Source organism: Clavelina lepadiformis, chromosome 1, assembly GCF_947623445.1.
Source record: "Clavelina lepadiformis chromosome 1, kaClaLepa1.1, whole genome shotgun sequence".
In the NCBI taxonomy this organism is placed as follows: Eukaryota; Metazoa; Chordata; class Ascidiacea; order Aplousobranchia; family Clavelinidae; genus Clavelina; species Clavelina lepadiformis.
In genome coordinates, this window is record NC_135240.1 from 26182676 (window position 1) to 26209373 (window position 26698).

At 39.9% G+C, this 26698-nt stretch overlaps 5 protein-coding genes across 5 annotated transcripts; 4 read left to right on the top strand and 1 right to left on the bottom strand.

Moving 5' to 3' along the window:
• Positions 1-355: 355 nt before the first annotated feature.
• On the top strand, positions 356-4589 carry LOC143467886 (uncharacterized). Its single transcript, XM_076965073.1, has 7 exons — positions 356-1006; positions 1113-1226; positions 1337-1444; positions 1784-1889; positions 2201-2399; positions 2513-2651; positions 2859-4589. Exons 1-7 carry the CDS (start codon positions 862-864, stop codon positions 4415-4417), a joined length of 2370 nt encoding a protein of 789 aa, XP_076821188.1. The 5' UTR covers positions 356-861; the 3' UTR covers positions 4418-4589.
• Positions 4590-8030: 3441 nt separating this feature from the next.
• Positions 8031-11239, top strand: LOC143467902 (uncharacterized). Its single transcript, XM_076965074.1, has 6 exons — positions 8031-8240; positions 8369-8485; positions 8563-8899; positions 9004-9202; positions 9334-9472; positions 9580-11239. Exons 1-6 carry the CDS (start codon positions 8126-8128, stop codon positions 10995-10997), a joined length of 2325 nt encoding a protein of 774 aa, XP_076821189.1. The 5' UTR covers positions 8031-8125; the 3' UTR covers positions 10998-11239.
• A 728-nt stretch (positions 11240-11967) lies between these two features.
• Positions 11968-13519, top strand: LOC143468247 (uncharacterized). The gene has a single exon (XM_076965331.1). The coding sequence runs from the start codon at positions 12017-12019 to the stop codon at positions 13364-13366; it is 1350 nt and encodes a 449-aa protein (XP_076821446.1). The 5' UTR covers positions 11968-12016; the 3' UTR covers positions 13367-13519.
• A 1251-nt stretch (positions 13520-14770) lies between these two features.
• Positions 14771-17941, bottom strand: LOC143467918 (uncharacterized). The gene is made up of 6 exons (XM_076965075.1): positions 17736-17941; positions 17491-17607; positions 17077-17413; positions 16774-16972; positions 16507-16645; positions 14771-16399 (listed from the first exon to the last, which is right to left on the bottom strand). The coding sequence occupies exons 1-6, from the start codon at positions 17848-17850 to the stop codon at positions 14982-14984; spliced, it is 2325 nt and encodes a 774-aa protein (XP_076821190.1). The 5' UTR covers positions 17851-17941; the 3' UTR covers positions 14771-14981.
• Positions 17942-20396: 2455 nt separating this feature from the next.
• On the top strand, positions 20397-25693 carry LOC143467950 (uncharacterized). The gene is made up of 6 exons (XM_076965077.1): positions 20397-20587; positions 20716-20832; positions 20910-21246; positions 23431-23629; positions 23788-23926; positions 24034-25693. Exons 1-6 carry the CDS (start codon positions 20473-20475, stop codon positions 25449-25451), a joined length of 2325 nt encoding a protein of 774 aa, XP_076821192.1. The 5' UTR covers positions 20397-20472; the 3' UTR covers positions 25452-25693.
• Positions 25694-26698: the final 1005 nt, after the last annotated feature.

Genomic DNA, 26698 nt, shown 5'->3' on the forward strand with positions numbered 1-26698 from the left:
GTGCGCTGTAGCAATATAACGTTATCCTGGGGCGATGGAAAGGTCTATTCTTATTTCATTCTTAATCGCCCAACGTTAACGTCTTCAAAGGTTGGCCGTGCGCATGAATAGCGAACAAAACAAGTTTCGGAACCTGAGGCATTGATTACCAGATGTTTTAGAATTTAGAGTAATTAGTTTCAACTGAAAAGCTTTTTTAAGACATATTTTTAACAAATACGACATAAACTGTGTATATACTGCAAGCTGAAAGATCAAAAAGCAGTATTACTGACGTTTTACACAGCTTAATGCTGTGTCACACATATATCAAACTGTTTGTAAACATATTTCCCTACTTTCCACAATTACATCAACTATGGGCGGCAAGGCCATACATACGAATGTTTTCTGCTCCACTGACAGTTCTATTTTAAGTTGGTGTATGCGTCGGACTGCCGAAGGCAAAGAAGATGTCTTTCGTAGCTGCGAAGGCGTCAAGTCATGTTTTAGTTCTTCGGAACTTGATTAAATTCACGCGCTCGTACGAAAATAAGATTTCCCGCCACTTAAAACCTTTCGAAGTAAAAGTTTACTTACAAAGTTTACCAGTAAGTTTGTTACTGTCTTGTCTTTCGTACAGTTGTTGGGCTGCTGCAGATTACATAGAGTGTGCAGAGACGTATATTTACTGATATGTTGCAAAGCTAAGTCAAATTTTCTCGGAACTAAAACATAGGTATAGCAGCAAAAGTACAAGGTTTCAACTTTGGTTGAGTATTTTTCGTATACAGCTTCAAGTGTTTGTTGCCTTGAGTATTAACGTATATTTGCTGAGTGCTGACTGTTAAACTTAAGATCTCAAACTTGCCATTGCTGTAGATGCCGAAGCGTTTCATTCGTGACATGATGTTAGGCCTCATATTTGTTATTATGTTGGTAACGCTAGGAAACTGTGAGGATGAGCCAGTGTGCAATCAGCAATTGCGTATGCTTGTCGCGCAAGGAAAATGCCCAGATCCCCAAGGTACGGAGTAAAGCTGTTGTGCTTTAAAATGGGAGGCAAATATCACTAGCATTGTTTTCTAAGACAAAAGTGTTGTTCCTCAACTAATTCAAGCTTTTAATTTCAGCCTCAAAGGAAATCGCCCCTTGTGCAAACCCTTGCACAGGTGCTTTGACAAATTGCACCAATGCTGATCATTGTTGTCTGCAAAGTGACCGCTGTGTGTTAAAAGTTTTTCCAGGTGAGGTGTAGGCTACTGTGGCGACTTTATGTAAGTGAAACAGATTTCAGCAACAGGATATTAATGAACGTGTATAAAGCATTGTGTTTTAATGCACAGTATTTTAATAGCTCTTAGCAAGCCAAAACCAGAAAACCGTGCTGAGGATTTGGCAAATAGCTTTTTGAGGACTTTTACTTCAGAACAAAGCACGGGGCCACGGGCTTTGGTTTTACAACGTGAGCAACGTTCAAATACTTTAATAACCGCTTTAACCGTGTTTGTAACTTCATTTTTTTGCATGGACACTATATAACCAGTAGCTGAAACACGTATAAGATTTACGTAATTCCAATATACTATGTTTGCTTGGAGCTTTGCAGTCGTCATTTTGTATTGAGTTTTTGAATTTGATGCATAAAAAAACGACTCCGAAATTCAATTCAATATCGGTATATTCTGTAACAAAAGAGCTGCAGTATTGCGGTTCGCACAATTTGTAGACACCTTTGAATGTTTTGGTCCAATGTGGCCAAGAAATAGTTCAGAATAGGCCAAAGGTACGCTCTTTTCTTCAGCTGGATTGTATGAAGGATCTTGCCTTAAGTTTCCGCAATCCTGCTTATCATCGCTTGGTTCGTCTGGCACAATCCTACCGCCTGTGAACATTCCTTACTGCCAGAGGTGATAATTAAGCTAAACATAGCAGTTGTATTAGCGTATAAATAATACCATGATAAATAATTGACGTCTGCTATGACGCACGATCACAGGGCTTCAAAGTTGACATGTTTTAGGCCGCACCAACGTGCATAATGTGTGGTATACTTCGTTTTTCAAAGCTCATATAACAAGATGTTACAAGTTTTAAGTTATGTTATATAATCTGTATTGTGTTATAGAACATTATAGAATCGAAACGGATAAAACGCGGTTTCGTTCGGAGGGTTATGTTTTTATCCGTACATCAGGATAGTTTTTTGGTGCTTGTGTAGGATTTCTTGTGCCGAAAACAATGGATTTCTTGATTTGAATCCCAACATATGCCTTGCCATTCCAGGCTGTGCGTTTGACTTTGCTTTGTATCTTTATCGAAACGCCATTGGCCAAGGAATTTATCCTGCTGTTCCCACTTGCCATCTAGCGGTTAGAAATGAAATCTTTCAAACGCGAGCTAAAGAATACGTCTCGCAGGTAAGCCAACCGACCGTGCACCAAAGAAGACAACATTTAAAGAACAACACTTTAATTCTGTGAAAGCCTTTTCAAACAAAGATACCTGCACTACTAAATGTTTATGTTAACAGTCGGGACTTTGGAATCCGATCTTGAGCAATTGTCTCATCAAAGAGCACGAAAAGGAAATCTACGGAGGAAGTCCCGGATGCTATATGATTAAAACCTTTGAGAAACTCGGACATAAAGCAAAGAGATGCGGATGGGAAGGCGAGTAAAAGTGAAAGTTAAAACTAAAACCAAAATGTAAACAAAAGTGTTGAGAACTTAATTTTATATTCTGAAAAAATAACATTAACCCGCTTCGGTACAAATCACTTTGAGGCAACTTGCTCTGCCCTGCATTGTGCTTGATTTTGAAAACCTTATGTCATTACAGTCTTATGCATGAAATATTTTAAATTCTTGGTAATGCAGGCATGTCGCCCACGGATTGCTATTTAATAAACTGCTGTTGGAGGGACGACAACATCTGCATTTACCCGCTTTCAGAGAGCGACGTAACTGTTCCTTCCGAGCACATACCGACGTCTTCGTTTAGTTTGATAGAAGAAGGACTACCAATGTGTCAACCAATGGACGATTCATTGGAGAACGAAAGCTTCCTGGATGCCTACCATGCTTGTCTGACCTCGGGATGCGCTTCCAGTGTGGACAGGGAAACACTGCTGCAGCACTTGCACGGTGTGACAAAATCCTACCTTCCATACGCTCTACAACATCAATACTGGAGCATGGTCCTTTTGGGAGAAGTTAGACCTGACAATTGGAGGCAAGTGGCGGATAAGCTTATCAAAGATAACCAGAACTCTTTGGCCGGCATCTTTGATTCACTGCTTCCTTCAAACATTATCGGAGGTTCAGTAGGTACAGATGGAATGAGCGCCTTACCGTTCACGCTCGCTCTGAATATAACAGCTCAGTCGTCTATTCGTCAGCCGTTTGTTAACTATGGTTCGTTTGGTGAGTTTGGTATCGGTTCTCCTTTAAGTAGTGATGGAACTATTACCGGCAGATCGTTGAATCTTGGCGAGAGTCCGGAAGCTCCTTCCAGCAGTGTAAGTATTGGAAACTTTGGGAGCGTCAATCCCAATGACCCAAATCTTCATAACTCACTTAGTGGATTTGGGGCGCCTATTCCGTCAACAATACAGAGAAGGAATTACTTCGGCTGCCCTTACCAACCGATTCACTGGCCCAATTTTCCGTCGTTAGAAGGCAGTTTTCAAGGATGTTGCAAGAGACCATTGTGCTATTTACCCAAACAGGCAATTCGGAAGACCTATTCGGGCCTGGCAAAGTACGACACCATGTGGTCATCATGGGGCCCTTGCAGCGCAACATGTGGCGAAGGAAAGACAAAGAGAAACCGTCACTGCGTAGGCGAAGGCTGTGGGGGAGGTTATGAAGAACAAATAAAGTATTGCAGGGGGACGCCTTGTCCAACGTTCACTCCATGGAGCCAATATGGTCCCTGTAGCGTTAGTTGCGGCGGAGGAACAAAAAACAGAACTAGATCCTGTGTAGGTGACGGTCCTTGTAGTGGAAAACTTAACGACGAGAGCCCTTGCAAGCCTGGAAGGTGTCCAACGTTTCGAGCCCGTCCAGGTAACTCTTGGTCAAGCTGCAGCACGACGTGCGGGGTTGGTGTGCAGAGAAGAAACCTTAGGTGCGTAGACCCGGGTGCATACGGTTGTCCACCTGTCAAGTTTGAAGAGAAAGAATGCAACAAATACTGCGGCAGAGTTGTTTATAACCCAAGAACATGCGACCCATCGACGTGCAAATACACTCAAACACCGAGATGCGTTCAACGGAATCGAAGACCAGGCCATTGTCCGCCGGATGATATGAAGGTTAAGACGGGAGCTAACTGTTTTGAAGGTTCTTGTATCTGTCGTCGGTTCCCTCTCTTTTGTCCCCGACGACCAAATACCGGATCGGGGAATCGCAATTCTTTGTTTGATTTGCAGTGACCGATTAATTATATTATTATCGTTTATTCGTTCAAAAACCTTATAATTGTCAAACAAACTTATACCTATAAGTTAGTTTTGTTTATAATTTTAATTTTCGTTTCTGAACTGATGTTTACCGGAAAATGCTTCTGGTGAGACGGCAAGAAAAATAAAACTTGTTTAGACGCTTGTAATCACTTATTTGGAATTTTATGTCAATTATATTGCACCTAAAAGTATGAAATTCTTTTAGTAAGTCAAACTGAAAGCATAAAGTTCAATAACAATTGTTTCGCATGTTGAATATACACAAAAATTTTATCAAAAAAGCAAACATCAGAAGATAACTATGAAAGTAAGTGCTTGTAAGCAGTGGTTTTGTAGAAGTTTTAGGGATCGAAACGATCTCTTAAACATCTCAACTGGTCTCTGAAAATATATACTTCTGCGACTACAACAGAATATTAACAGTTTGCTTAATTGATTAGCTTTAATTAGCAGTTAATTAGTTAGTTCCAGCCTTTTAATTCATTCAGCGGTCTCTTAAAATATCTTAGCGGTCGCCAACCTTTAAAACATTTGCATGTGAGAACACTTTCACTTTGATCATGGCAAAACTTACTACAGATGGTAGCTTATACTCTTGCAGAGACGTTGACCTGCGTCATCGAACAGCCTGTAACTTTTGGTCCAGGCAGTACAAGGTGTGTAGTTGGCTTGCAATAAGAGTTTTAACTTGTGTTTAACCGGAAACGTATATCGTTGTCCACCTACCAAGTTTGAAGAAAAATCATTCAACAGTTAATGCTGATGATCGGTTTAGAACTGAAAGCATTGTACCGCGGGGCAAAAAAAGTCAAATCGTCAGTCAAGTGAGATGCCTTAAATGCAATGCAAAACACAGTCATTGCTGGTAAAGTGAAATGAAGGGTAGAAAATGAAGAAACAGTTTCTTGGGTCTTCCAACGGCAATTGGTTTTCCATTTTTGTCATGGTTGCAATATCAAAAAAGCTTTCGTTGATATTTTTTAAACGAAATCAGCCATTAATCATTTAATGTATGACTTGGAACTTTTTAAAGCATTTGTACAAAGTCTTTCTATTGATTGGTATGTCTTTGCAAAGCAAAGCTTAGTTTTAAAACTTTTTATTGCTTAAAAACGGAACTAAAGCATTGTAAGCTCATAAATTGTCTGCATAAAACTTGAACAAATTGTGGCGCAAAATAAGCAATTACAAATTTGTTGACAAAAAACCACTAATCCAGTTTACTTAACCTGAACTTAGAAAAAGCATATTATGAGAAAGTAACCATTGCTAAAGTCTCTATGAAAGAAAACCTGGTCTAAGTAGTTTCTGTTAAAAAAATACTGTAACTAACCTAGGTACAAAGACAAAGTTTGAGCCAGCAAAACAGCATCATAAGAACTTAGGACATTTATTTTACATTTATTTAGTCATTTATTTAGTCGTTCTTGCTTTGCCTGGTAGATTTTTTTACACACGTATATGTCTTAATAACTTGTTTTATAAAGAAAATTATGAGTCATTTGAAATGTTGTATTCAATTTTACCAACATCAAAACTTATATTGATTTTTTTTTAAACTATATATAAGTAGCTTTTGGTATTATGCTTGTAGTTTTGTGTTACTTTTTTGGTTGCTGTGTAAATTGAGATTAAAAATCAAATACTGTTGTAATAGGTTTATATTTCTAATTAGTTTATTAAGGTATTGCGATGTTACGTAAAAACAAAAAACGAATCTAGGTACATTGTAGTTTGATCTTAGTTAGTGTATTGGTATATGTATAAGCAATATTTTTCAACGTTTGAAGAAATGCCTTTCTTACGAATAGCCACTTTTCAGTTTTTTGGTCGTTGAACTCCATTTTGCAGAAAATTCCCATCATCGTATTTCGATATGTTACTGCTTCGGGGCAAATGCGCGCCGCTTAATCATGTCAGGTACCGGCCGCGGCTTCACATAAACTCTTTTAAATTTAATAGCATCGAGTTGTAGTGTCTGGTTCGAATGGAATATTTAAAGGTGTTTTTGACGCAGTTTTAAACAGTTCCACTTGGATCGCTGGTATCGGAATTTCCCCAAATACCGACGCTTTGTCTCAAGCACTTCGTCTTAAGCATTTCGTTTTCATACGTCATGTTTTACGTAGAAGCACACGTCGTTACCGTTACGTTTTAAAACATTCTATTTTTATTCCTATAGGTTGGTCGCTAAAGCACATGTTGTAAGACACTACTCTGTATAATTCACGGCGGTACCAGTTTAGAGTTGATTGGACAAATTAAAAACGTTGACCTGAAGACGTTTTATTTCAAATCTATTCTAGAAAAACAACATAAAATTATAACTTCAACAACTTGATTATTAGGCAAAAACAAACAAAAAATACATCTTTTCATCTTTAACTTTAGACAAGTTTTTTTCATTATTACTTTCACAAGTTTTAACAAAAAGCTACAATTTTTACTGTCCACAACAATCAAAACAAAATAATCTTAAAAATCTTGGTGAAAACTTATCAATTGTGTAGAAGAATAAGACATTTTTAATTACATTAAAGTCAAGCAGTAGAATAGATGTTTACATTAAAGGAAAAAAGGCGTTTTGAATATGAAATTCAAAGCTAATGCGAACCGAGGTTCACTTTATCGTATTCAAATGAGAAATTATTTAATTAAGCATCGATGGCGGATTCCCCTGGGAACGACAGTCATTCATAAAAAAAATAACACAAGCACTCTGTAATATACGTTAATTCGTTGCCTTGTTATGCTTTAATTTTTTTCTCTAATTTCCAGAGTAAGATACAGTATATTCCAGCCAAAACCTGAGTTACAAAAAGTTAAAGATATATAATATTACCGCTTAATTTACTTCTTTAATTGTTTGCCAGCAACATCAAACAAATTTTTTATTTGCGTAAAACAAAAATTACAAGAAATTAATTAGGAGACTTTTTTGGAAACGTCACTTTGACGTCACGAGTAGCTTGCGCGGCAATGATCCACCACTTTCAAAATAATACTCCAGGGTATCTTTGATTTTCCTTTCAAATAAAAAATAGTTTTTATGAAATGTAACTGCCTTGAGTTTGGAATCACGTTTCTAAATATTAATTACTCATCTAATTAACCACCGTTAACATTCGTATTTTTTAAAAACGTCACGTCACACTTGCCCAAGGATATCAATTTTAAACACTGCGGACGCCGGCAGATTTGTCTCCGGTTAGCGTCAAATTGCCTGTAACAAAGTTTCGATATTTTAAGCGTCTAAATTTAAACAGAGTTCATCTTGTTCAAAAGTAAACTAATATTATGGATACTTTTCAATGGAAGTTTTCATCTGTTTGCTGTTGTAGTGACCTTAGGCAAACGTGATCCCAGTCTTGTCAAAATGACTCATGTATTAGCGGAGGATTAATTAATTTTTAGTTCGGTTTATTTTTAAACGCACGTGTTCGGTCGGTATACCTCGGCGAATGTCAATTCTTTTTTGGCCTCGTATAATTTGAAACGTCATCACTCGAAAGCAGGGAAAGTACCGCGTTACCTCTGCGCTTGGTACCGGTTGTTTGGCCGCTGTATATAAGCACAGCGTATGGTTCGATCTGCATCAGTTTCGAAAGCGAACAGCCAAGAAACAACCAAAACCAAGTCAAAGAACCTACTGAAGAGTTAAACAAGTTTCCTACAACAATGAAGAGAATCGTTGTAGTTTTGTGTTTGGTGCTGAGTTTGACCAGAGCGCAGCAGGAAGATTGCGACCGAAACAACGAGGTTGCCATTGCAACTTACGGACAATGCGTGGAAGGTTAGTGGGTCTATAAAATTTAAGAAAATTGTGCAACTATAACTCTTATAAATAGTTATATTCTAACGTTTCAGCTCGTTGCCATAGAGTATGACTATCAAACAAACTACTTTATTATGACTTTGCAGCCGATGCATTGGACTGCACTCACACATGCACGGGAACACCTATTGTAGATGAAGTCAATTGTACTCTTGCATCTCATTGTTGCTTTATCAACAACCAATGTAAACTGAAGACAATTGGTAAGTAAAGAAAATTAAAAGTTACATATTCATACATAAGGACATTTAAATTGTAAATTGATTTTTTCTATTCGCAGTGAATCCGAGAGCGGTCACCGTGGCCACAGTCGATCTTCCAGATGTCCAAGCGCAATTATTGAAAGAATTGCAGCAAGCCAAAATTGAAACAGTTGAAGACGATAAAGTAACCGAAAGAGGACTTTCAATTTTGCCACCCTTCCTACCGCCATCAGGACCAGGGGGATTTCCACCAACCGGACCGGGGGGATTTCCACCAACCGGACCAGGAGGATTTCCAGGATTCTACCCACCACGTCTTCCGTCTCACTGTGCAAAGTTCCCCGACAACTGTCCAGTAAACCATGGCCCTCAAATTGATCTTAGACCTCCAGTCAATGTTCCTTATTGTCAAAGGTAAGCCGTGTCATCTCGAAATCAACAAAATTACTACACTTACATGACGTATGCTACGTAAATAATATTTATACCTATTTGACATTGCTATGATGCAAATTTAGAATTCCCTGTTCACAATCCAACCCACTTTTGGATCAAGATCTTCATCAGTGCATTCGTCAACCTGGATGTGCCTTCGACTACGAACTTTTCCAGTACAGGAGCATTTTAAGACAAGCGGTACTTCCAGGAGTCCCAGTATGTCATCTGGCCGTCAGGAATCGCGTTTTCCAACAGAAAGCAAATGAATTCGTCCAACAGGTATCAATATGAACAAGTTTTTGGATAAAACGTTTAGTTTTTATTACATGTAACCTAACAAACTGTTAAATGTTGAACATTTACATTCCCAAATGATTGTTGTTACTAAGTTTATGTTATGTTTCATTTAGTATGGATCATGGAACCCTCTCCTGACAAAGTGCCTCATCAAGGAATATCAATCCGAGATATTTGGTGGGTCACCGGGATGCTACATGATTAATGTATTGGAACACTTTGGTCATTATCCGAAGAGAGCTGGATGGTCAAGTAAGTGATGCCAGGACTAACTTTAATAAATTTGTCACTTTCATTAAACTTATCTCTAAATTTTATCACTTTTGCTTCCTCTAAAATTTACCAATGATCTTTCTCAGCAATCACTGAAAGTGAATGTTATCTCATTGATGGATGTTGGAAGATCACCAACACTGGAGGAACTTGCGTGTATCCACTTGAGCTCAATCACGTTACTGTCAGATCAGGAAATGATGAGGAAGACAGTCAACTTCCCGATCCGAGAGGACTTTATGGTGTTCCGTCATGCATGCCGTTTAATTCTGCAGCGACTGGAGCTGAGTTTCTTTCAAGTTATCACACCTGTTTGGCCACTGGGTGCGCAATTAACGTCGACAGGAACACTTATTGGCAACAACTTTACTCGCTTGGAACCGATCTTCCTCTACATCTTCAGCAAACATATCTCAACATGATCTACTCTGGTCAAGTTAGAGCCGACAACTTTAAAGAAATTTTGGAACAACTGAAGGCCAGTGCAGGTTTCGGTAATGTCTTCTCAACACACACATTTCCGGTTGGCAGTATTGATCCGTTGATTGCTTATTCGCTTAACCTCACTTCATCTCAACCCCGTCATTTGCAATTTCCAAACGTCGGAGCTCAAAATCCCAATCTCCATTCAAGTCTACTTGGTGGTCTCGGTGGCCAGGGTTCGATACCAGGCTTTGGTAATCTCGGAGGTCAGTTCCCACATGGTTTCTACCCAGGACATCACCAACCTGCTTGCCCATACAAACCAGTGAAGTATATCAATCTTCCTCCACTCAGTGGTAGCTTTGAAGGATGCTGTGAAAAGCCTCTCTGTTACATTCCACGGCCACAGATTTATCATCCGTTTTCTGGTGTGTCGTCATATCTCACATATTGGTCCGCTTGGTCGCAATGCTCCGTCTCCTGCGGTGGTGGAAAACAAACCAGAACCAGAACCTGCGTTGGTGGCAAATGTCCCAAAGGTCACCAAACTGAACAAACGAAATACTGCAACGAGAACCCTTGTCCTTATTACCATGAGTGGACCGACTTTAGCTCCTGCAGTGTGTCATGTGGAGGCGGAGTCCGTACAAGATCACGTGTTTGCTCTGTCACAGGTCAGTGTCAAGGTATATCCACGGAGACAACACCTTGCAAACCTGGTGCTTGTCCAACTTACAACTACGGCGAGTGGACTCCGTGCAGCGCTGAATATGGAGAAGGTCAAAAGCAAAGAACCGTCAGTTGTCTCAACGGAGGAGCTTACGGATGCCCAGGTGACAGAATCGAATACGAAGAATGCGCTGTTTACTATGGCAATGTTGTTCATCAAACAGGAGTTTGCAATCCAAACACTTGCATGAAGACATCGCGTCCTCAATGCGTTACAGATAATGGTTCTCCAGGCTACTGTGAACCATCCCAGATGAGGCCTCGATCTGTACCTTGCATCGACAACTTGGTGTGTTATTGCAAAGCTTATCCAACAGCGTTTGGTTGCAACAGATCACTTAATCTTCCTTGAAGTAAAAACTCGTCTCATATTGCATTTACTGTTTTCCTCTTTGTCTGAAATAGTTTATGTCAACAAGAATTTCAAGTTTGTTTGCATACCGATCGTCTTTTATCTGAATAAATTGTTTTGAGAATGTGTGGTTGTGTTTCATTATCTTTATTTTGGTTTGGTTGAAACTTTTTAATAGATGGCTTAAAGTTTTTGTACGAAATGCCTTTACAACATACACGAATAAATCATTGTTTTATGTATATGTTGAAATTTTGAAGAAACTTTCGTCAAGATGGCGGTTAGTTAGCATTAGAATATTTGGCTAAATCTTTAAATACCAATAAAAAGCCTTATTTTATATCGACGTATGATATTTTACTCAAATGCATACATCTAGGCTTCTCAATGTTTTTAAAGATAATAGTTTTAATTGTTTAAGTTTATTAGATGAACTTAAAGTCAAATTTTGCTACAGAAGCTGTAAGCTGTCCTCATTAGAGCAGTGCCTTGATTACTTTGAGCTTTGTGACCACCAATGAATCAATGAATGAATTTATCAATGAAGATTGAAGTGAAGTTATTTATTTCATCGGCTGCAAGCAGGTTCCTCGGAACTTAAGCCACCGATACCGCAAATGATCTGATCACTTTCATGCATTGATAGTAAAGACGTCCTGGTAGGGTCACCACAGGTACAAATGATTTTCGTTGCTCTTGCTTGCATCGGCTTTTCATTACGACGCACATATATTCAAATTTGCGAATACTTTTACCTGAACAAATTAAGATCGATTAAAGCGTTTGTTTTCCCCACCGATTTAGAAACAAAAGTAGAGACGTAAAATTTTGCAAACCAGTTGGAGTGTTGGTGACCACAGAGAAGGTAATCTTTACTAATATGCTGCAAAAAAAATGTAAATGTCACAAAACTTTCAAAGAGAAAGAAAGCTTACATCATCCCTAACCACTGCAAAATCTATTGCTGCCAATGACATCACGCATTGTTGCCTATACTATACTATACATATCATACTTGTATGACCTCGGGATGCGCTTCCAGTGTGGACCGGGAAACACTGTTGCAGCACCTGCACGGTGTGACAAAATCCTACCTTCCATACGCTCTACAACATCAATACTGGAGCATGGTCCTTTTGGGAGAAGTTAGACCTAACAATTGGAGGCAAGTGGCGGATAAGCTTATCAAAGATAACCAGAACTCTTTGGCCGGCATCTTTGATTCACTGCTTCCTTCAAACATTATCGGAGGTTCAGTAGGTACAGATGGAATGAGCGCCTTACCGTTCACGCTCGCTCTGAATATAACAGCCCAGTCGTCTATTCGTCAGCCGTTTGTTAACTATGGCTCGTTTGGTGAGTTTGGTATCGGTTCTCCTTTAAGTAGTGATGGAACTATTACCGGCAGATCGTTGAATCTTGACGAGAGTCCGGAAGCTCCTTCCAGCAGTGTAAGTATCGGAAACTTTGGGAGCGTCAATCCCAATGACCCTGATCTTCATAACTCACTTAGTGGATTTGGGGCACCTATTCCGTCAACAATACAGAGAAGAAATTACTTCGGCTGCCCTTACCAACCGATTCACTGGCCCAATTTTCCGTCGTTAGAAGGCAGTTTTCAAGGATGTTGCAAGAGACCATTGTGCTATTTACCCAAACAGGCAATTCGGAAGACCTATTCGGGCCTGGCAAAGTACGACACCATGTGGTCATCATGGGGCCCTTGCAGCGCAACATGTGGCGAAGGAAAGACAAAGAGAAACCGTCACTGCGTAGGCGAAGGCTGTGGGGGAGGTTATGAAGAACAAATAAAGTATTGCATGGAGACGCCTTGTCCAACGTTCACTCCATGGAGCCAATATGGTCCCTGTAGCGTTAGTTGCGGCGGAGGAACAAAAACCAGAACTAGATCCTGTGTAGGTGACGGTCCTTGTAGTGGCGAACTTAAAGAAGAGAGCCCTTGCAAGCCTGGAAAGTGTCCAACGTTTCGAGCCCGTCCAGGTAACTCTTGGTCCAGCTGCAGCACAACTTGCGGGGTTGGTGTGCAGAGAAGAAACCTTAGGTGCGTAGACCCGGGTGCATACGGTTGTCCACCTGTCAAGTTTGAAGAGAAAGAATGCAACAAATACTGCGGCAGAGTTGTTTATAACCCAAGAACATGCGACCCATCGACGTGCAAATACACTCAAACACCGAGATGCGTTCAACGGAATCGAAGACCAGGCCATTGTCCGCCGGATGATATGAAGGTTAAGACGGGAGCTAACTGTTTTGAAGGCTCTTGTATCTGTCGTCGGTTCCCTCACTTTTGTCCCCGACGACCAAGTACCGGATCGGGGAATCGCAATTCTTTGTTTGATTTGCAGTGACCGATTAATTATATTATTATCGTTTATTCGTTCAAAAACCTTATAATTGTCAAACAAACTTATACCTATAAGTTAGTTTTGTTTATAATTTTAATTTTCGTTTCTGAACTGATGTTTACCGGAAAATGCTTCTGGTGAGACGACAAGAAAAATAAAACTTGTTTAGACGCTTGTAATCACTTATTTGGAATTTTATGTCAATTATATTGCACCTAAAAGTATGAAATTCTTTTAGTAAGTCAAACTGAAAGCATAAAGTTCAATAACAATTGTTCCGCATGTTGAATATAAACAAAAATTTTATCAAAAAAGCAAACATCAGAAGATAACTATGAAAGTAAGTGCGTGTGAGCAGTGGTTTTGTAGAAGTTTTAGGGATCGAAACGATCTCTTAAACATCTCAACTGGTCTCTGAAAATATATACTTCTGCGACTACAACAGAAAATTAACAGTTTGTTTAATTGATTAACTTTAATTAGCAGTTAAATAGTTAGTCCCAGCCTTTTAATTCATTCAGCGGTCTCTTAAAATATCTTAGCGGTCGCCAACCTTTAAAACATTTGCATGTGAGAACACTTTCACTCTGATCATGGCAAAACTTACTACAGATGGTAGCTTATACTCTTGCAGAGACGTTGACCTACGTCATCGAACAGCCTGTAACTTTTGGTCCAGGCAGTACAAGGTGTGTAGTTGGCTTGCAATAAGAGTTTTAACTTGTGTTTAACCGGAAACGTATATCGTTGTCCACCTACCAAGTTTGAAGAAAAATCATTCAACAGTTAATGCTGATGATCGGTTTAGAACTGAAAGCATTGTACCGCGGGGCAAAAAAAGTCAAATCGTCAGTCAAGTGAGATGCCTTAAATGCAATGCAAAACACAGTCATTGCTGGTAAAGTGAAATGAAGGGTAGAAAATGAAGAAACAGTTTCTTGGGTCTTCCAACGGCAATTGGTTTTCCATTTTTGTCATGGTTGCAATATCAAAAAAGCTTTCGTTGATATTTTTTAAACGAAATCAGCCATTAATCATTTAATGTATGACTTGGAACTTTTTAAAGCATTTGTACAAAGTCTTTCTATTGATTGGTATGTCTTTGCAAAGCAAAGCTTAGTTTTAAAACTTTTTATTGCTTAAAAACGGAACTAAAGCATTGTAAGCTCATAAATTGTCTGCATAAAACTTGAACAAATTGTGGCGCAAAATAAGCAATTACAAATTTGTTGACAAAAAACCACTAATCCAGTTTACTTAACTTGAACTTAGAAAAAGCATATTATGAGAAAGTAACCATTGCTAAAGTCTCTATGAAAGAAAACCTGGTCTAAGTAGTTTCTGTTAAAAAAATACTGTAACTAACCTAGGTACAAAGACAAAGTTTGAGCCAGCAAAACAGCATCATAAGAACTTAGGACATTTATTTTTCACAACCTTTAAAAGTAAAGATACAACCATTCAACCAATGCTTGTAGTATTGTGCCAAATAGTGAATCGAATACATTTAGTACATTCAAGCACAAGATACTGGCAACAAGATACTGCACATTATTTCCTAGAAAAGTTTAAGTACAAACGAATATGTTTTACAAAAGTTTACATTTGTACTGGTGATTTAAGGCAAGTTAAGTGATCTGTTGCAACCAAACGCTGTTGGATAAGCTTTGCAATAACACACCAAGTTATCGATGCAAGGTACAGATCGAGGCCTCATCTGGGATGGTTCACAGTAGCCTGGAGAACCATTATCTGTAACGCATTGAGGACGCGATGTCTTCATGCAAGTGTTTGGATTGCAAACTCCTGTTTGATGAACAACATTGCCATAGTAAACAGCGCATTCTTCGTATTCGATTCTGTCAGCTGGGCATCCGTAAGCTCCTCCGTTGAGACAACTGACGGTTCTTTGCTTTTGACCTTCTCCATATTCAGCGCTGCACGGAGTCCACTCGCCATAGTCGTAAGTTGGGCAAGCACCAGGTTTGCAAGGTGTTGTCTCCGTGGATATACCTTGACATTGGTCTGTGACAGAGCAAACACGTGATCTTGTACGGACTCCGCCTCCACATGACACACTGCAGGAGCTAAAGTCGGTCCACTCGTGGTAATAAGGACAAGGGTTCTCGTTGCAGTACTTTGTTTGTTCAGTTTGGCTACCTTTAGGACATTTGCCACCAACGCAGATTCTGGTTCTGGTTTGTTTTCCACCACCGCAGGAGACGGAGCATTGCGACCAAGCGGACCAATATGTGAGATATGACGACACACCAGAAAACGGATGATAAATCTGTGGCCGTGGAATGTAACAGAGAGGCTTTTCACAGCATCCTTCGAAGCTCCCACTGAGAGGAGGAAGATTGATATACTTCACTGGTTTGTATGGGCAAGCAGGTTGATAATGTCCTGGGTAGAAACCATGCGGTAACTGACCTCCGAGATTACCAAAGCCTGGTATCGAACCCTGGCCACCGAGACCACCAAGTAGACTTGAATGGAGATTGGGATTTTGAGCTCCGACGTTTGGAAATTGCAAATGACGGGGTTGAGATGAAGTGAGGTTAAGCGAATAAGCAATCAACGGATCAATACTGCCAACCGGAAATGTGTGTGTCGAGAAGACATTACCGAAACCTGAACTGGCTTTCAGTTGTTCCAAAATTTCTTTAAAGTTGTCGGCTCTAACTTGACCAGAGTAGATCATGTTGAGATATGTTTGCTGAAGATGTAGAGGAAGATCGGTTCCAAGCGAGTAAAGTTGTTGCCAATAAGTGTTCCTGTCGACGTTAATTGCGCACCCAGTGGCCAAACAGGTGTGATAACTTGAAAGAAACTCAGCTCCAGTCGCTGCAGAATTAAACGGCATGCATGATGGAACACCATAAAGTCCTCTCGGATCGGGAAGTTGACTGTCTTCCTCATCATTGCCTGATCTCACAGTAACGTGATTGAGCTCAAGTGGATACACGCAAGTTCCTCCAGTGTTGGTGATCTTCCAACATCCATCAATGAGATAACATTCACTTTCAGTGATTGCTGAAAAAGATCAATGATAAACTTTAGAGGACGCAAAAGTGATAAAATTTAGAGATAAGTTTTATGAAAGTGACAAATTTATTAAAGTTAGTCCTGGCACCACTTACTTGACCATCCAGCTCTCTTCGGATAATGACCAAAGTGTTCCAATACATTAATCATGTAGCATCCCGGTGACCCACCAAATATCTCGGATTGATATTCCTTGATGAGGCACTTTGTCAGGAGAGGGTTCCATGATCCATACTAAACGAAACATAACGTAAACTTAGTAACAACAATAAGTTGGGAATGTAAAAGTTTAACATTTAATATTTTGTTAAGTTACATGTAAAAATTAAACGATTTATCCAAAACCTTGTTCATATTGATACCTGTTGGACGAATTCATTTGCTTTCTGTTGAAAAACGCGATTCCTGACGGCCAGATGACACACTGGGACTCCTGGAAGTACCGCTTGTCTTAAAATGCTCCTGTACTGGAAAAGTTCGTAGTCGAAGGCACATCCAGGTTGACGAATGCACTGATGAAGATCTTGATCCAAAAGTGGGTTGGATTGTGAACAGGGGATTCTAAATTTGCATCATAGCAATGTCAAATAGCTAAAAATACTATTTACATAGCATACGTCATGTAAGTGTAGTAATTTTTTTGTTTTCGACATGACACGGCTTACCTTTGACAATAAGGAACATTGACTGGAGGTCTAAGATCAATTTGAGGGCCATGGTTTACTGGACAGTTGTCGGGGAACTTCGCACAGTGAGACGGAAAACGTGGTGGGTAAAATCCTGGAAATCCTCCTGGTCCGGTTGGTGGAAATCCCCCCGGTCCGGTTGGTGGAAATCCCCCTGGTCCTGATGGCGGTAGGAACGGTGGCAAAATCGAAAGTCCTCTTTCGGTTACTTTATCGTCTTCAACTGTTTCAATTTTGGCATGCTGCAATTCTTTCAATAATTGCGCTTGGACATCTGGAAGATCGACTGTGGCCACGGTGACCGCTCTCGGATTCACTGCGAATAGAAAAAATCAATTTACAATTTAAATGTCATTATGTATGAATCCGTAGCTTTTAATTTTCTTTACTTACCAATTGTCTTCAGTTTACATTGGTTGTTGATAAAGCAACAATGAGATGCAAGAGTACAATTGACTTCATCTACAATAGGTGTTCCCGTGCATGTGTGAGTGCAGTCCAATGCATCGGCTGCAAAGTCATAATAAAGTAGTTTGTTTGATAGTCATACTCTATGGCAACGAGCTGAAACGTTAGAATATAACTATTTATAAGAGTTATAGTTGCACAATTTTCTTAAATTTTATAGACCCACTAACCTTCCACGCATTGTCCGTAAGTTGCAATGGCAACTTCGTTGTTTCGGTCGCAATCTTCCTGCTGCGCTCTGGTCAAACTCAGCACCAAACACAAAACTACAACGATTCTCTTCATTGTTGTAGGAAACTTGTTTAACTCTTCAGTAGGTTCTTTGACTTGGTTGTGGTTGTTTCTTGGCTGTTCGCTTTCGAAACTGATGCAGACCGAACGATATGCTGTGCTTATATACAGCGGCCAAACAACCGGTACCAAGCGCAGTGATAACGTGGTACTTTCCTTGCTTTCGAGTGATGACGTTTCAAAATATACCAAGCTTGTGGAGGATTGTCTTGATTGAAGAATTAAAGGCTTGATTGATTTTTTCTGAGCACAGATGCCAAGCACTGACTTACTTGTGCCCTGAGAAAAAACTGTCCGGATAACTTTTGATGACGCAACTTACAGTACCATAAAAAATTCCCGAGTATCGTTGGCTTAGTCGTTCTTGCTTTGCCTGGTAGATTTTTTTACACACGTATATGTCTTAATAACTTGTTTTATAAAGAAAATTATGAGTCATTTGAAATGTTGTATTCAATTTTACCAACATCAAAACTTATATTGATTTTTTTTTAAACTATATATAAGTAGCTTTTGGTATTATGCTTGTAGTTTTGTGTTACTTTTTTGGTTGCTGTGTAAATTGAGATTAAAAATCAAATACTGTTGTAATAGGTTTATATTTCTAATTAGTTTATTAAGGTATTGCGATGTTACGTAAAAACAAAAAAACGAATCTAGGTACATTGTAGTTTGATCTTAGTTAGTGTATTGGTATATGTATAAGCAATATTTTTCAACGTTTGAAGAAATGCCTTTCTTACGAATAGCCACTTTTCAGTTTTTTGGTCGTTGAACTCCATCTTGCAGAAAATTCCCATCATCGTATTTCGATATGTTACTGCTTCGGGGCAAATGCGCGCCGCTTAATCATGTCAGGTACCGGCCGCGGCTTCACATAAACTCTTTTAAATTTAATAGCATCGAGTTGTAGTGTCTGGTTCGAATGGAATATTTAAAGGTGTTTTTGACGCAGTTTTAAACAGTTCCACTTGGATCGCTGGTATCGGAATTTCCCCAAATACCGACGCTTTGTCTCAAGCACTTCGTCTTAAGCATTTCGTTTTCATACGTCATGTTTTACGTAGAAGCACATGTCGTTACCGTTACGTTTTAAAACATTCTATTTTTATTCCTATAGGTTGGTCGCTAAAGCACATGTTGTAAGACACTACTCTGTATAATTCACGGCGGTACCAGTTTAGAGTTGATTGGACAAATTAAAAACGTTGACCTGAAGACGTTTTATTTCAAATCTATTCTAGAAAAACAACATAAAATTATAACTTCAACAACTTGATTATTAGGCAAAAACAAACAAAAAATACAACTTTACATCTTTAACTTTAGACAAGTTTTTTTCATTATTACTTTCACAAGTTTTAACAAAAAGCTACAATTTTTACTGTCCACAACAATCAAAACAAAATAATCTTAAAAATCTTGGTGAAAACTTATCAATTGTGTAGAAGAATAAGACATTTTTAATTACATTAAAGTCAAGCAGTAGAATAGATGTTTACATTAAAGGAAAAAAGGCGTTTTGAATATGAAATTCAAAGCTAATGCGAACCGAGGTTCACTTTATCGTATTCAAATGAGAAATTATTTAATTAAGCATCGATGGCGGATTCCCCTGGGAACGACAGTCATTCATAAAAAAAATAACACAAGCACTCTGTAATATACGTTAATTCGTTGCCTTGTTATGCTTTAATTTTTTTCTCTAATTTCCAGAGTAAGATACAGTATATTCCAGCCAAAACCTGAGTTACAAAAAGTTAAAGATATATAATATTACCGCTTAATTTACTTCTTTAATTGTTTGCCAGCAACATGAAACAAATTTTTTATTTGCGTAAAACAAAAATTACAAGAAATTAATTAGGAGACTTTTTTGGAAACGTCACTTTGACGTCACGAGTAGCTTGCGCGGCAATGATCCACCACTTTCAAAATAACACTCCAGGGTATCTTTGATTTTCCTTTCAAATAAAAAATAGTTTTTATGAAATGTAACTGCCTTGAGTTTGGAATCACGTTTCTAATTATTAATTACTCATCTAATTAACCACCGTTAACATTCGTATTTTTTAAAAACGTCACGTCACACTTGCCCAAGGATATCAATCGTAAACACTGCGGACGCCGGCAGATTTGTCTCCGGTTAGCGTCAAATTGCCTGTAACAAAGTTTCGATATTTTAAGCGTCTAAATTTAAACAGAGTTCATCTTGTTCAAAAGTAAACTAATATTATGGATACTTTTCAATGGAAGTTTTCATCTGTTTGCTGTTGTAGTGACCTTAGGCAAACGTGATCCCAGTCTTGTCAAAATGACTCATGTATTAGCGGAGGATTAATTGATTTTTAGTTCGGTTTATTTTTAAACGCACGTGTTCGGTCGGTATACCTCGGCGAATGTCAATTCTTTTTTGGCCTCGTATAATTTGAAACGTCATCACTCGAAAGCAGGAAAAATACCGCGTTACCTCTGCGCTTGGTACCGGTTGTCTGGCCGCTGTATATAAGCACAGCGTATGGTTCGATCTGGATCAGTTTCGAAAGCGAACAGCCAAGAAACAACCAAAACCAAGTCAAAGAACCTACTGAAGAGTTAAACAAGTTTCCTACAACAATGAAGAGAATCGTTGTAGTTTTGTGTTTGGTGCTGAGTTTGACCAGAGCGCAGCAGGAAGATTGCGACCGAAACAACGAGGTTGCCATTGCAACTTACGGACAATGCGTGGAAGGTTAGTGGGTCTATAAAATTTAAGAAAATTGTGCAACTATAATTCTTATAAATAGTTATATTCTAACGTTTCAGCTCGTTGCCATAGAGTATGACTATCAAACAAACTACTTTATTATGACTTTGCAGCCGATGCATTGGACTGCACTCACACATGCACGGGAACACCTATTGTAGATGAAGTCAATTGTACTCTTGCATCTCATTGTTGCTTTATCAACAACCAATGTAAACTGAAGACAATTGGTAAGTAAAGAAAATTAAAAGTTACATATTCATACATAAGGACATTTAAATTGTAAATTGATTTTTTCTATTCGCAGTGAATCCGAGAGCGGTCACCGTGGCCACAGTCGATCTTCCAGATGTCCAAGCGCAATTATTGAAAGAATTGCAGCAAGCCAAAATTGAAACAGTTGAAGACGATAAAGTAACCGAAAGAGGACTTTCAATTTTGCCACCCTTCCTACCGCCATCAGGACCAGGGGGATTTCCAACAACCGGACCGGGGGGATTTCCACCAACCGGACCAGGAGGGTTTCCAGGATTCTACCCACCACGTCTTCCGTCTCATTGTGCAAAGTTCCCCGACAACTGTCCAGTAAACCATGGCCCTCAAATTGATCTTAGACCTCCAGTCAATGTTCCTTATTGTCAAAGGTAAGCCGTGTCATCTCGAAATCAACAAAATTACTACACTTGTAACCAAACTTTCTCTACCAGGTAAGCTCCCCGCTTAACGGCTAGTCGAATAGCCAGACTGTCTCATTTCTACAAGTCTTTCTTAGATAAAAACAAGGGTCTTCACTTTATTAAAACCAAACGTAGACTAACTCCACTCGTCCAGCCGAGCGCGACACCTCACAAAACACAAATTCCACGCGCTGAAGGAATCAACGTGGAACGTAAAACACGATACTAATTTAGCCTTTGGGGTAACTACTTGACACGTCACAAGAGATTTGATAAAAACAGGTGTGCAAGAACAAGTAAAAGAACATAAACAACTAAAACACAGCAGCACGTGAACATGCACAAAGAGACAACACAACGCGGATAAATCGATGTATAAAACGTGACGGTGCGAATAAAAACGAATAAAACGTGACTGATATAAAAACGGTGTATACAAATACTTCTCGTGACATCGCCTCCCCGTTCAGTTCTTTTTCGTCCCCGGAAAAGCCATCCAACATCCGAGCAAACGACCATCGTTCGCAGCTCCCCGTCAATCGTCTGGCGCTCCGTTGTTGATGAGCACCACGCAACCCAAACCGACCGTCCAGCTTGTTGAACACCCGTCCCCTGGTGTCGCTGACGACTCCACTGCACAAAAATCACTCGATTGGCTCACCTCGTGATTGCACCGAAACAAACCCACGTCCCAAATACGCTGCTTGCTGGCTGGAGCAGACTCAGCGGCCTGCTCCTCGGGAGCCGGAGTTTCAGCGGCTTGTTCTGCTGGAGCTGACTCAGTGGCCTGCTCTTCGGGAGAGGTTTCGGCAGCCTCCTCGGCTGGAGCGGACCCAGCGGCCTGCTCTTCGGGAACCGGAGTTTCAGCAGCTTGTTCTGTTGGAGCGGACTCAGCGGCCTGCTCTTCGGGAGCTGGAGTTTCAGTAGCTTGTTCTGCTGGAGTGGACTCAGCGGCCTGCTCTTCGGGAGCGGGAGTTTCAGCAGCTTCTTCAGCTGGAGTAGACTCAGCAGCCTGCTCTTCGGGAGCGGGAGTTTCAGCAGCTTCTTCAGCTGGAGTAGACTCAGCAGCCTGCTCTTCGGGAGCGGGAATTTTGGCAGCTTCTTCAGCTGGAGCAGACACGGCGGCCTGCTCTTCGTGAGCGGGAGTTTCGGCAGCTTCTTCAGCTGGAGTAGACTCAGCAGCCTGCTCTTCGGGAGCGGGAGTTTCAGTAGTTTCTACCGCACATATGCGTTTTCGTACAGCGAAAGCCAACGAAGGTATTGCTCTGTCGGCATCGAATTGAGTTCCATTTAATACTCGACATTTGTTACTTTCCGTAGAACAAACGGGCGGCCTCGCTTCGGTACCTCTTTTCACCAACTCATCATACTCCAAGTCGAAAAGCGACAAGTCTCTGCCTCGTACATCCCAGCTTAAATCTTCATCCAAGCTGTTAATTAAAAGGTGCTTCTTTAAAGCAGGATTCGCTTCAATCGTCGTGCAATAAGCATCGAAGCGATGGAAAAAGCTTAGGAAATCTGCGTTCGGCTCATATTTAGGCGGCGGAATAGCAAAATAGATGGTGGACATCGTGAAACTTCCAAACGTTTATGGGAATAGTTTCGTTGACTGCGGGATCCTGGCGCGCTCGCCAATTGTAACCAAACTTTCTCTACCAGGTAAGCTCCCCGCTTAACGGCTAGTCGAATAGCCAGACTGTCTCATTTCTACAAGTCTTTCTTAGATAAAAACAAGGGTCTTCACTTTATTAAAACCAAACGTAGACTAACTCCACTCGTCCAGCCGAGCGCGACACCTCACAAAACACAAATTCCACGCGCTGAAGGAATCAACGTGGAACGTAAAACACGATACTAATTTAGCCTTTGGGGTAACTACTTGACACGTCACAAGAGATTTGATAAAAACAGGTGTGCAAGAACAAGTAAAAGAACATAAACAACTAAAACACAGCAGCACGTGAACATGCACAAAGAGACAACACAACGCGGATAAATCGATGTATAAAACGTGACGGTGCGAATAAAAACGAATAAAACGTGACTGATATAAAAACGGTGTATACAAATACTTCTCGTGACACACTTACATGACGTATGCTACGTAAATAATATTTATACCTATTTGACATTGCTATGATGCAAATTTAGAATTCCCTGTTCACAATCCAACCCACTTTTGGATCAAGATCTTCATCAGTGCATTCGTCAACCTGGATGTGCCTTCGACTACGAACTTTTCCAGTACAGGAGCATTTTAAGACAAGCGGTACTTCCAGGAGTCCCAGTATGTCATCTGGCCGTCAGGAATCGCGTTTTCCAACAGAAAGCAAATGAATTCGTCCAACAGGTATCAATATGAACAAGTTTTTGGATAAAACGTTTAGTTTTTATTACATGTAACCTAACAAATTGTTAAATGTTGAACATTTACATTCCCAAATGATTGTTGTATAAGTTTATGATTGATGATTGATTGTGACTAAGTTTATGTTATGTTTCATTTAGTATGGATCATGGAACCCTCTCCTGACAAAATGCCTCATCAAGGAATATCAATCCGAGATATTTGGTGGGTCACCGGGATGCTACATGATTAATGTATTGGAACACTTTGGTCATTATCCGAAGAGAGCTGGATGGTCAAGTAAGTGGTGCCAGGACTAACTTTAATAAATTTGTCACTTTCATAAAACTTACCTGTAAATTTTATCACTTTTGCTTCCTCTGAAATTTACCAATGATCTTTCTCAGCAATCACTGAAAGTGAATGTTATCTCATTGATGGATGTTGGAAGATCACCAACACTGGAGGAACTTGCGTGTATCCACTTGAGCTCAATCACGTTACTGTCAGATCAGGAAATGATGAGGAAGACAGTCAACTTCCCGATCCGAGAGGACTTTATGGTGTTCCATCATGCATGCCGTTTAATTCTGCAGCGACTGGAGCTGAGTTTCTTTCAAGTTATCACACCTGTTTGGCCACTGGGTGCGCAATTAACGTCGACAGGGACACTTATTGGCAACAACTTTACTCGCTTGGAACCGATCTTCCTCTACATCTTCAGCAAACATATCTCAACATGATCTACTCTGGTCAAGTTAGAGCCGACAACTTTAAAGAAATTTTGGAACAACTGAAGGCCAGTTCAGGTTTCGGTAATGTCTTCTCAACACACACATTTCCGGTTGGCAGTATTGATCCGTTGATTGCTTATTCGCTTAACCTCACTTCATCTCAACCCCGTCATTTGCAATTTCCAAACGTCGGAGCTCAAAATCCCAATCTCCATTCAAGTCTACTTGGTGGTCTCGGTGGCCAGGGTTCGATACCAGGCTTTGGTAATCTCGGAGGTCAGTTCCCACATGGTTTCTACCCAGGAAATCACCAACCTGCTTGCCCATACAAACCAGTGAAGTATATCAATCTTCCTCCACTCAGTGGTAGCTTTGAAGGATGCTGTGAAAAGCCTCTCTGTTACATTCCACGGCCACAGATTTATCATCCGTTTTCTGGTGTGTCGTCATATCTCACATATTGGTCCGCTTGGTCGCAATGCTCCGTCTCCTGCGGTGGTGGAAAACAAACCAGAACCAGAACCTGCGTTGGTGGCAAATGTCCCAAAGGTCACCAAACTGAACAAACGAAATACTGCAACGAGAACCCTTGTCCTTATTACCACGAGTGGACCGACTTTAGCTCCTGCAGTGTGTCATGTGGAGGCGGAGTCCGTACAAGATCACGTGTTTGCTCTGTCACAGGTCAGTGTCAAGGTATATCCACGGAGACAACACCTTGCAAACCTGGTGCTTGTCCAACTTACAACTACGGCGAGTGGACTCCGTGCAGCGCTGAATATGGAGAAGGTCAAAAGCAAAGAACCGTCAGTTGTCTCAACGGAGGAGCTTACGGATGCCCAGCTGACAGAATCGAATACGAAGAATGCGCTGTTTACTATGGCAATGTTGTTCATCAAACAGGAGTTTGCAATCCAAACACTTGCATGAAGACATCGCGTCCTCAATGCGTTACAGATAATGGTTCTCCAGGCTACTGTGAACCATCCCAGATGAGGCCTCGATCTGTACCTTGCATCGACAACTTGGTGTGTTATTGCAAAGCTTATCCAACAGCGTTTGGTTGCAACAGATCACTTAATCTTCCTTGAAGTAAAAACTCGTCTCATATTGCATTTACTGTTTTCCTCTTTGTCTGAAATAGTTTATGTCAACAAGAATTTCAAGTTTGTTTGCATACCGATCGTCTTTTATCTGAATAAATTGTTTTGAGAATGTGTGGTTGTGTTTCATTATCTTTATTTTGGTTTGGTTGAAACTTTTTAATAGATGGCTTAAAGTTTTTGTACGAAATGCCTTTACAACATACACGAATAAATCATTGTTTTATGTATATGTTGAAATTTTGAAGAAACTTTCGTCAAGATGGCGGTTAGTTAGCATTAGAATATTTGGCTAAATCTTTAAATACCAATAAAAAGCCTTATTTTGTATCGACGTATGATATTTTACTCAAATGCATACATCTAGGCTTCTCAATGTTTTTAAAGATAATAGTTTTAATTGTTTAAGTTTATTAGATGAACTTAAAGTCAAATTTTGCTACAGAAGCTGTAAGCTGTCCTCATTAGAGCAGTGCCTTGATTACTTTGAGCTTTGTGACCACCAATGAATCAATGAACGAATTTATCAATGAAGATTGAAGTGAAGTTATTTATTTCATCGGCTGCAAGCAGGTCCCTCGGAACTTAAGCCACCGATACCGTAAATGGTCTGATCACTTTCATGCATTGATAGTAAAGACGTCCTGGTAGGGTCACCACAGGTACAAATGATTTTCGTTGCTCTTGCTTGCATCGGCTTTTCTTTACGACGCACATATATTCAAATTTGCGAATACTTTTACCTGGACAAATTAAGATCGATTAAAGCGTTTGTTTTTACCACCGATTTAGAAGCAAAAGTAGAGACGTAAAATTTTGCAAACCAGTTGGAGTGTTGGTGACCACAAAGAAGGTAATCTTTACTAATATGCTGCAAAAAAAATGTAAATGTCATAAAAGTTTCAAAGAGAAAGAAAGCTTACATCATCCCTAACCACTGCAAAATCTATTGCTGCCAATGACATCACGCATTGTTGACTATACTATACCTTGGTGGGAATATTTTAAATAATTTAGCCATAACCAGCGAACCACGATTAAGCGCAAATGGTAACCGTATGTGGACAGAATTTAATCTCTCCGTGACATAGTTCATAGTCGTGCCTCAACATGACTGGGAGTATGTACATAAGTGCATACGACACGTCAAGAACTGACAATTACACAGCATTATAAAATCCCGACAATTTATTTTGGCCTAACATTTCCCATATTCGCAGAATATGTTATTCATG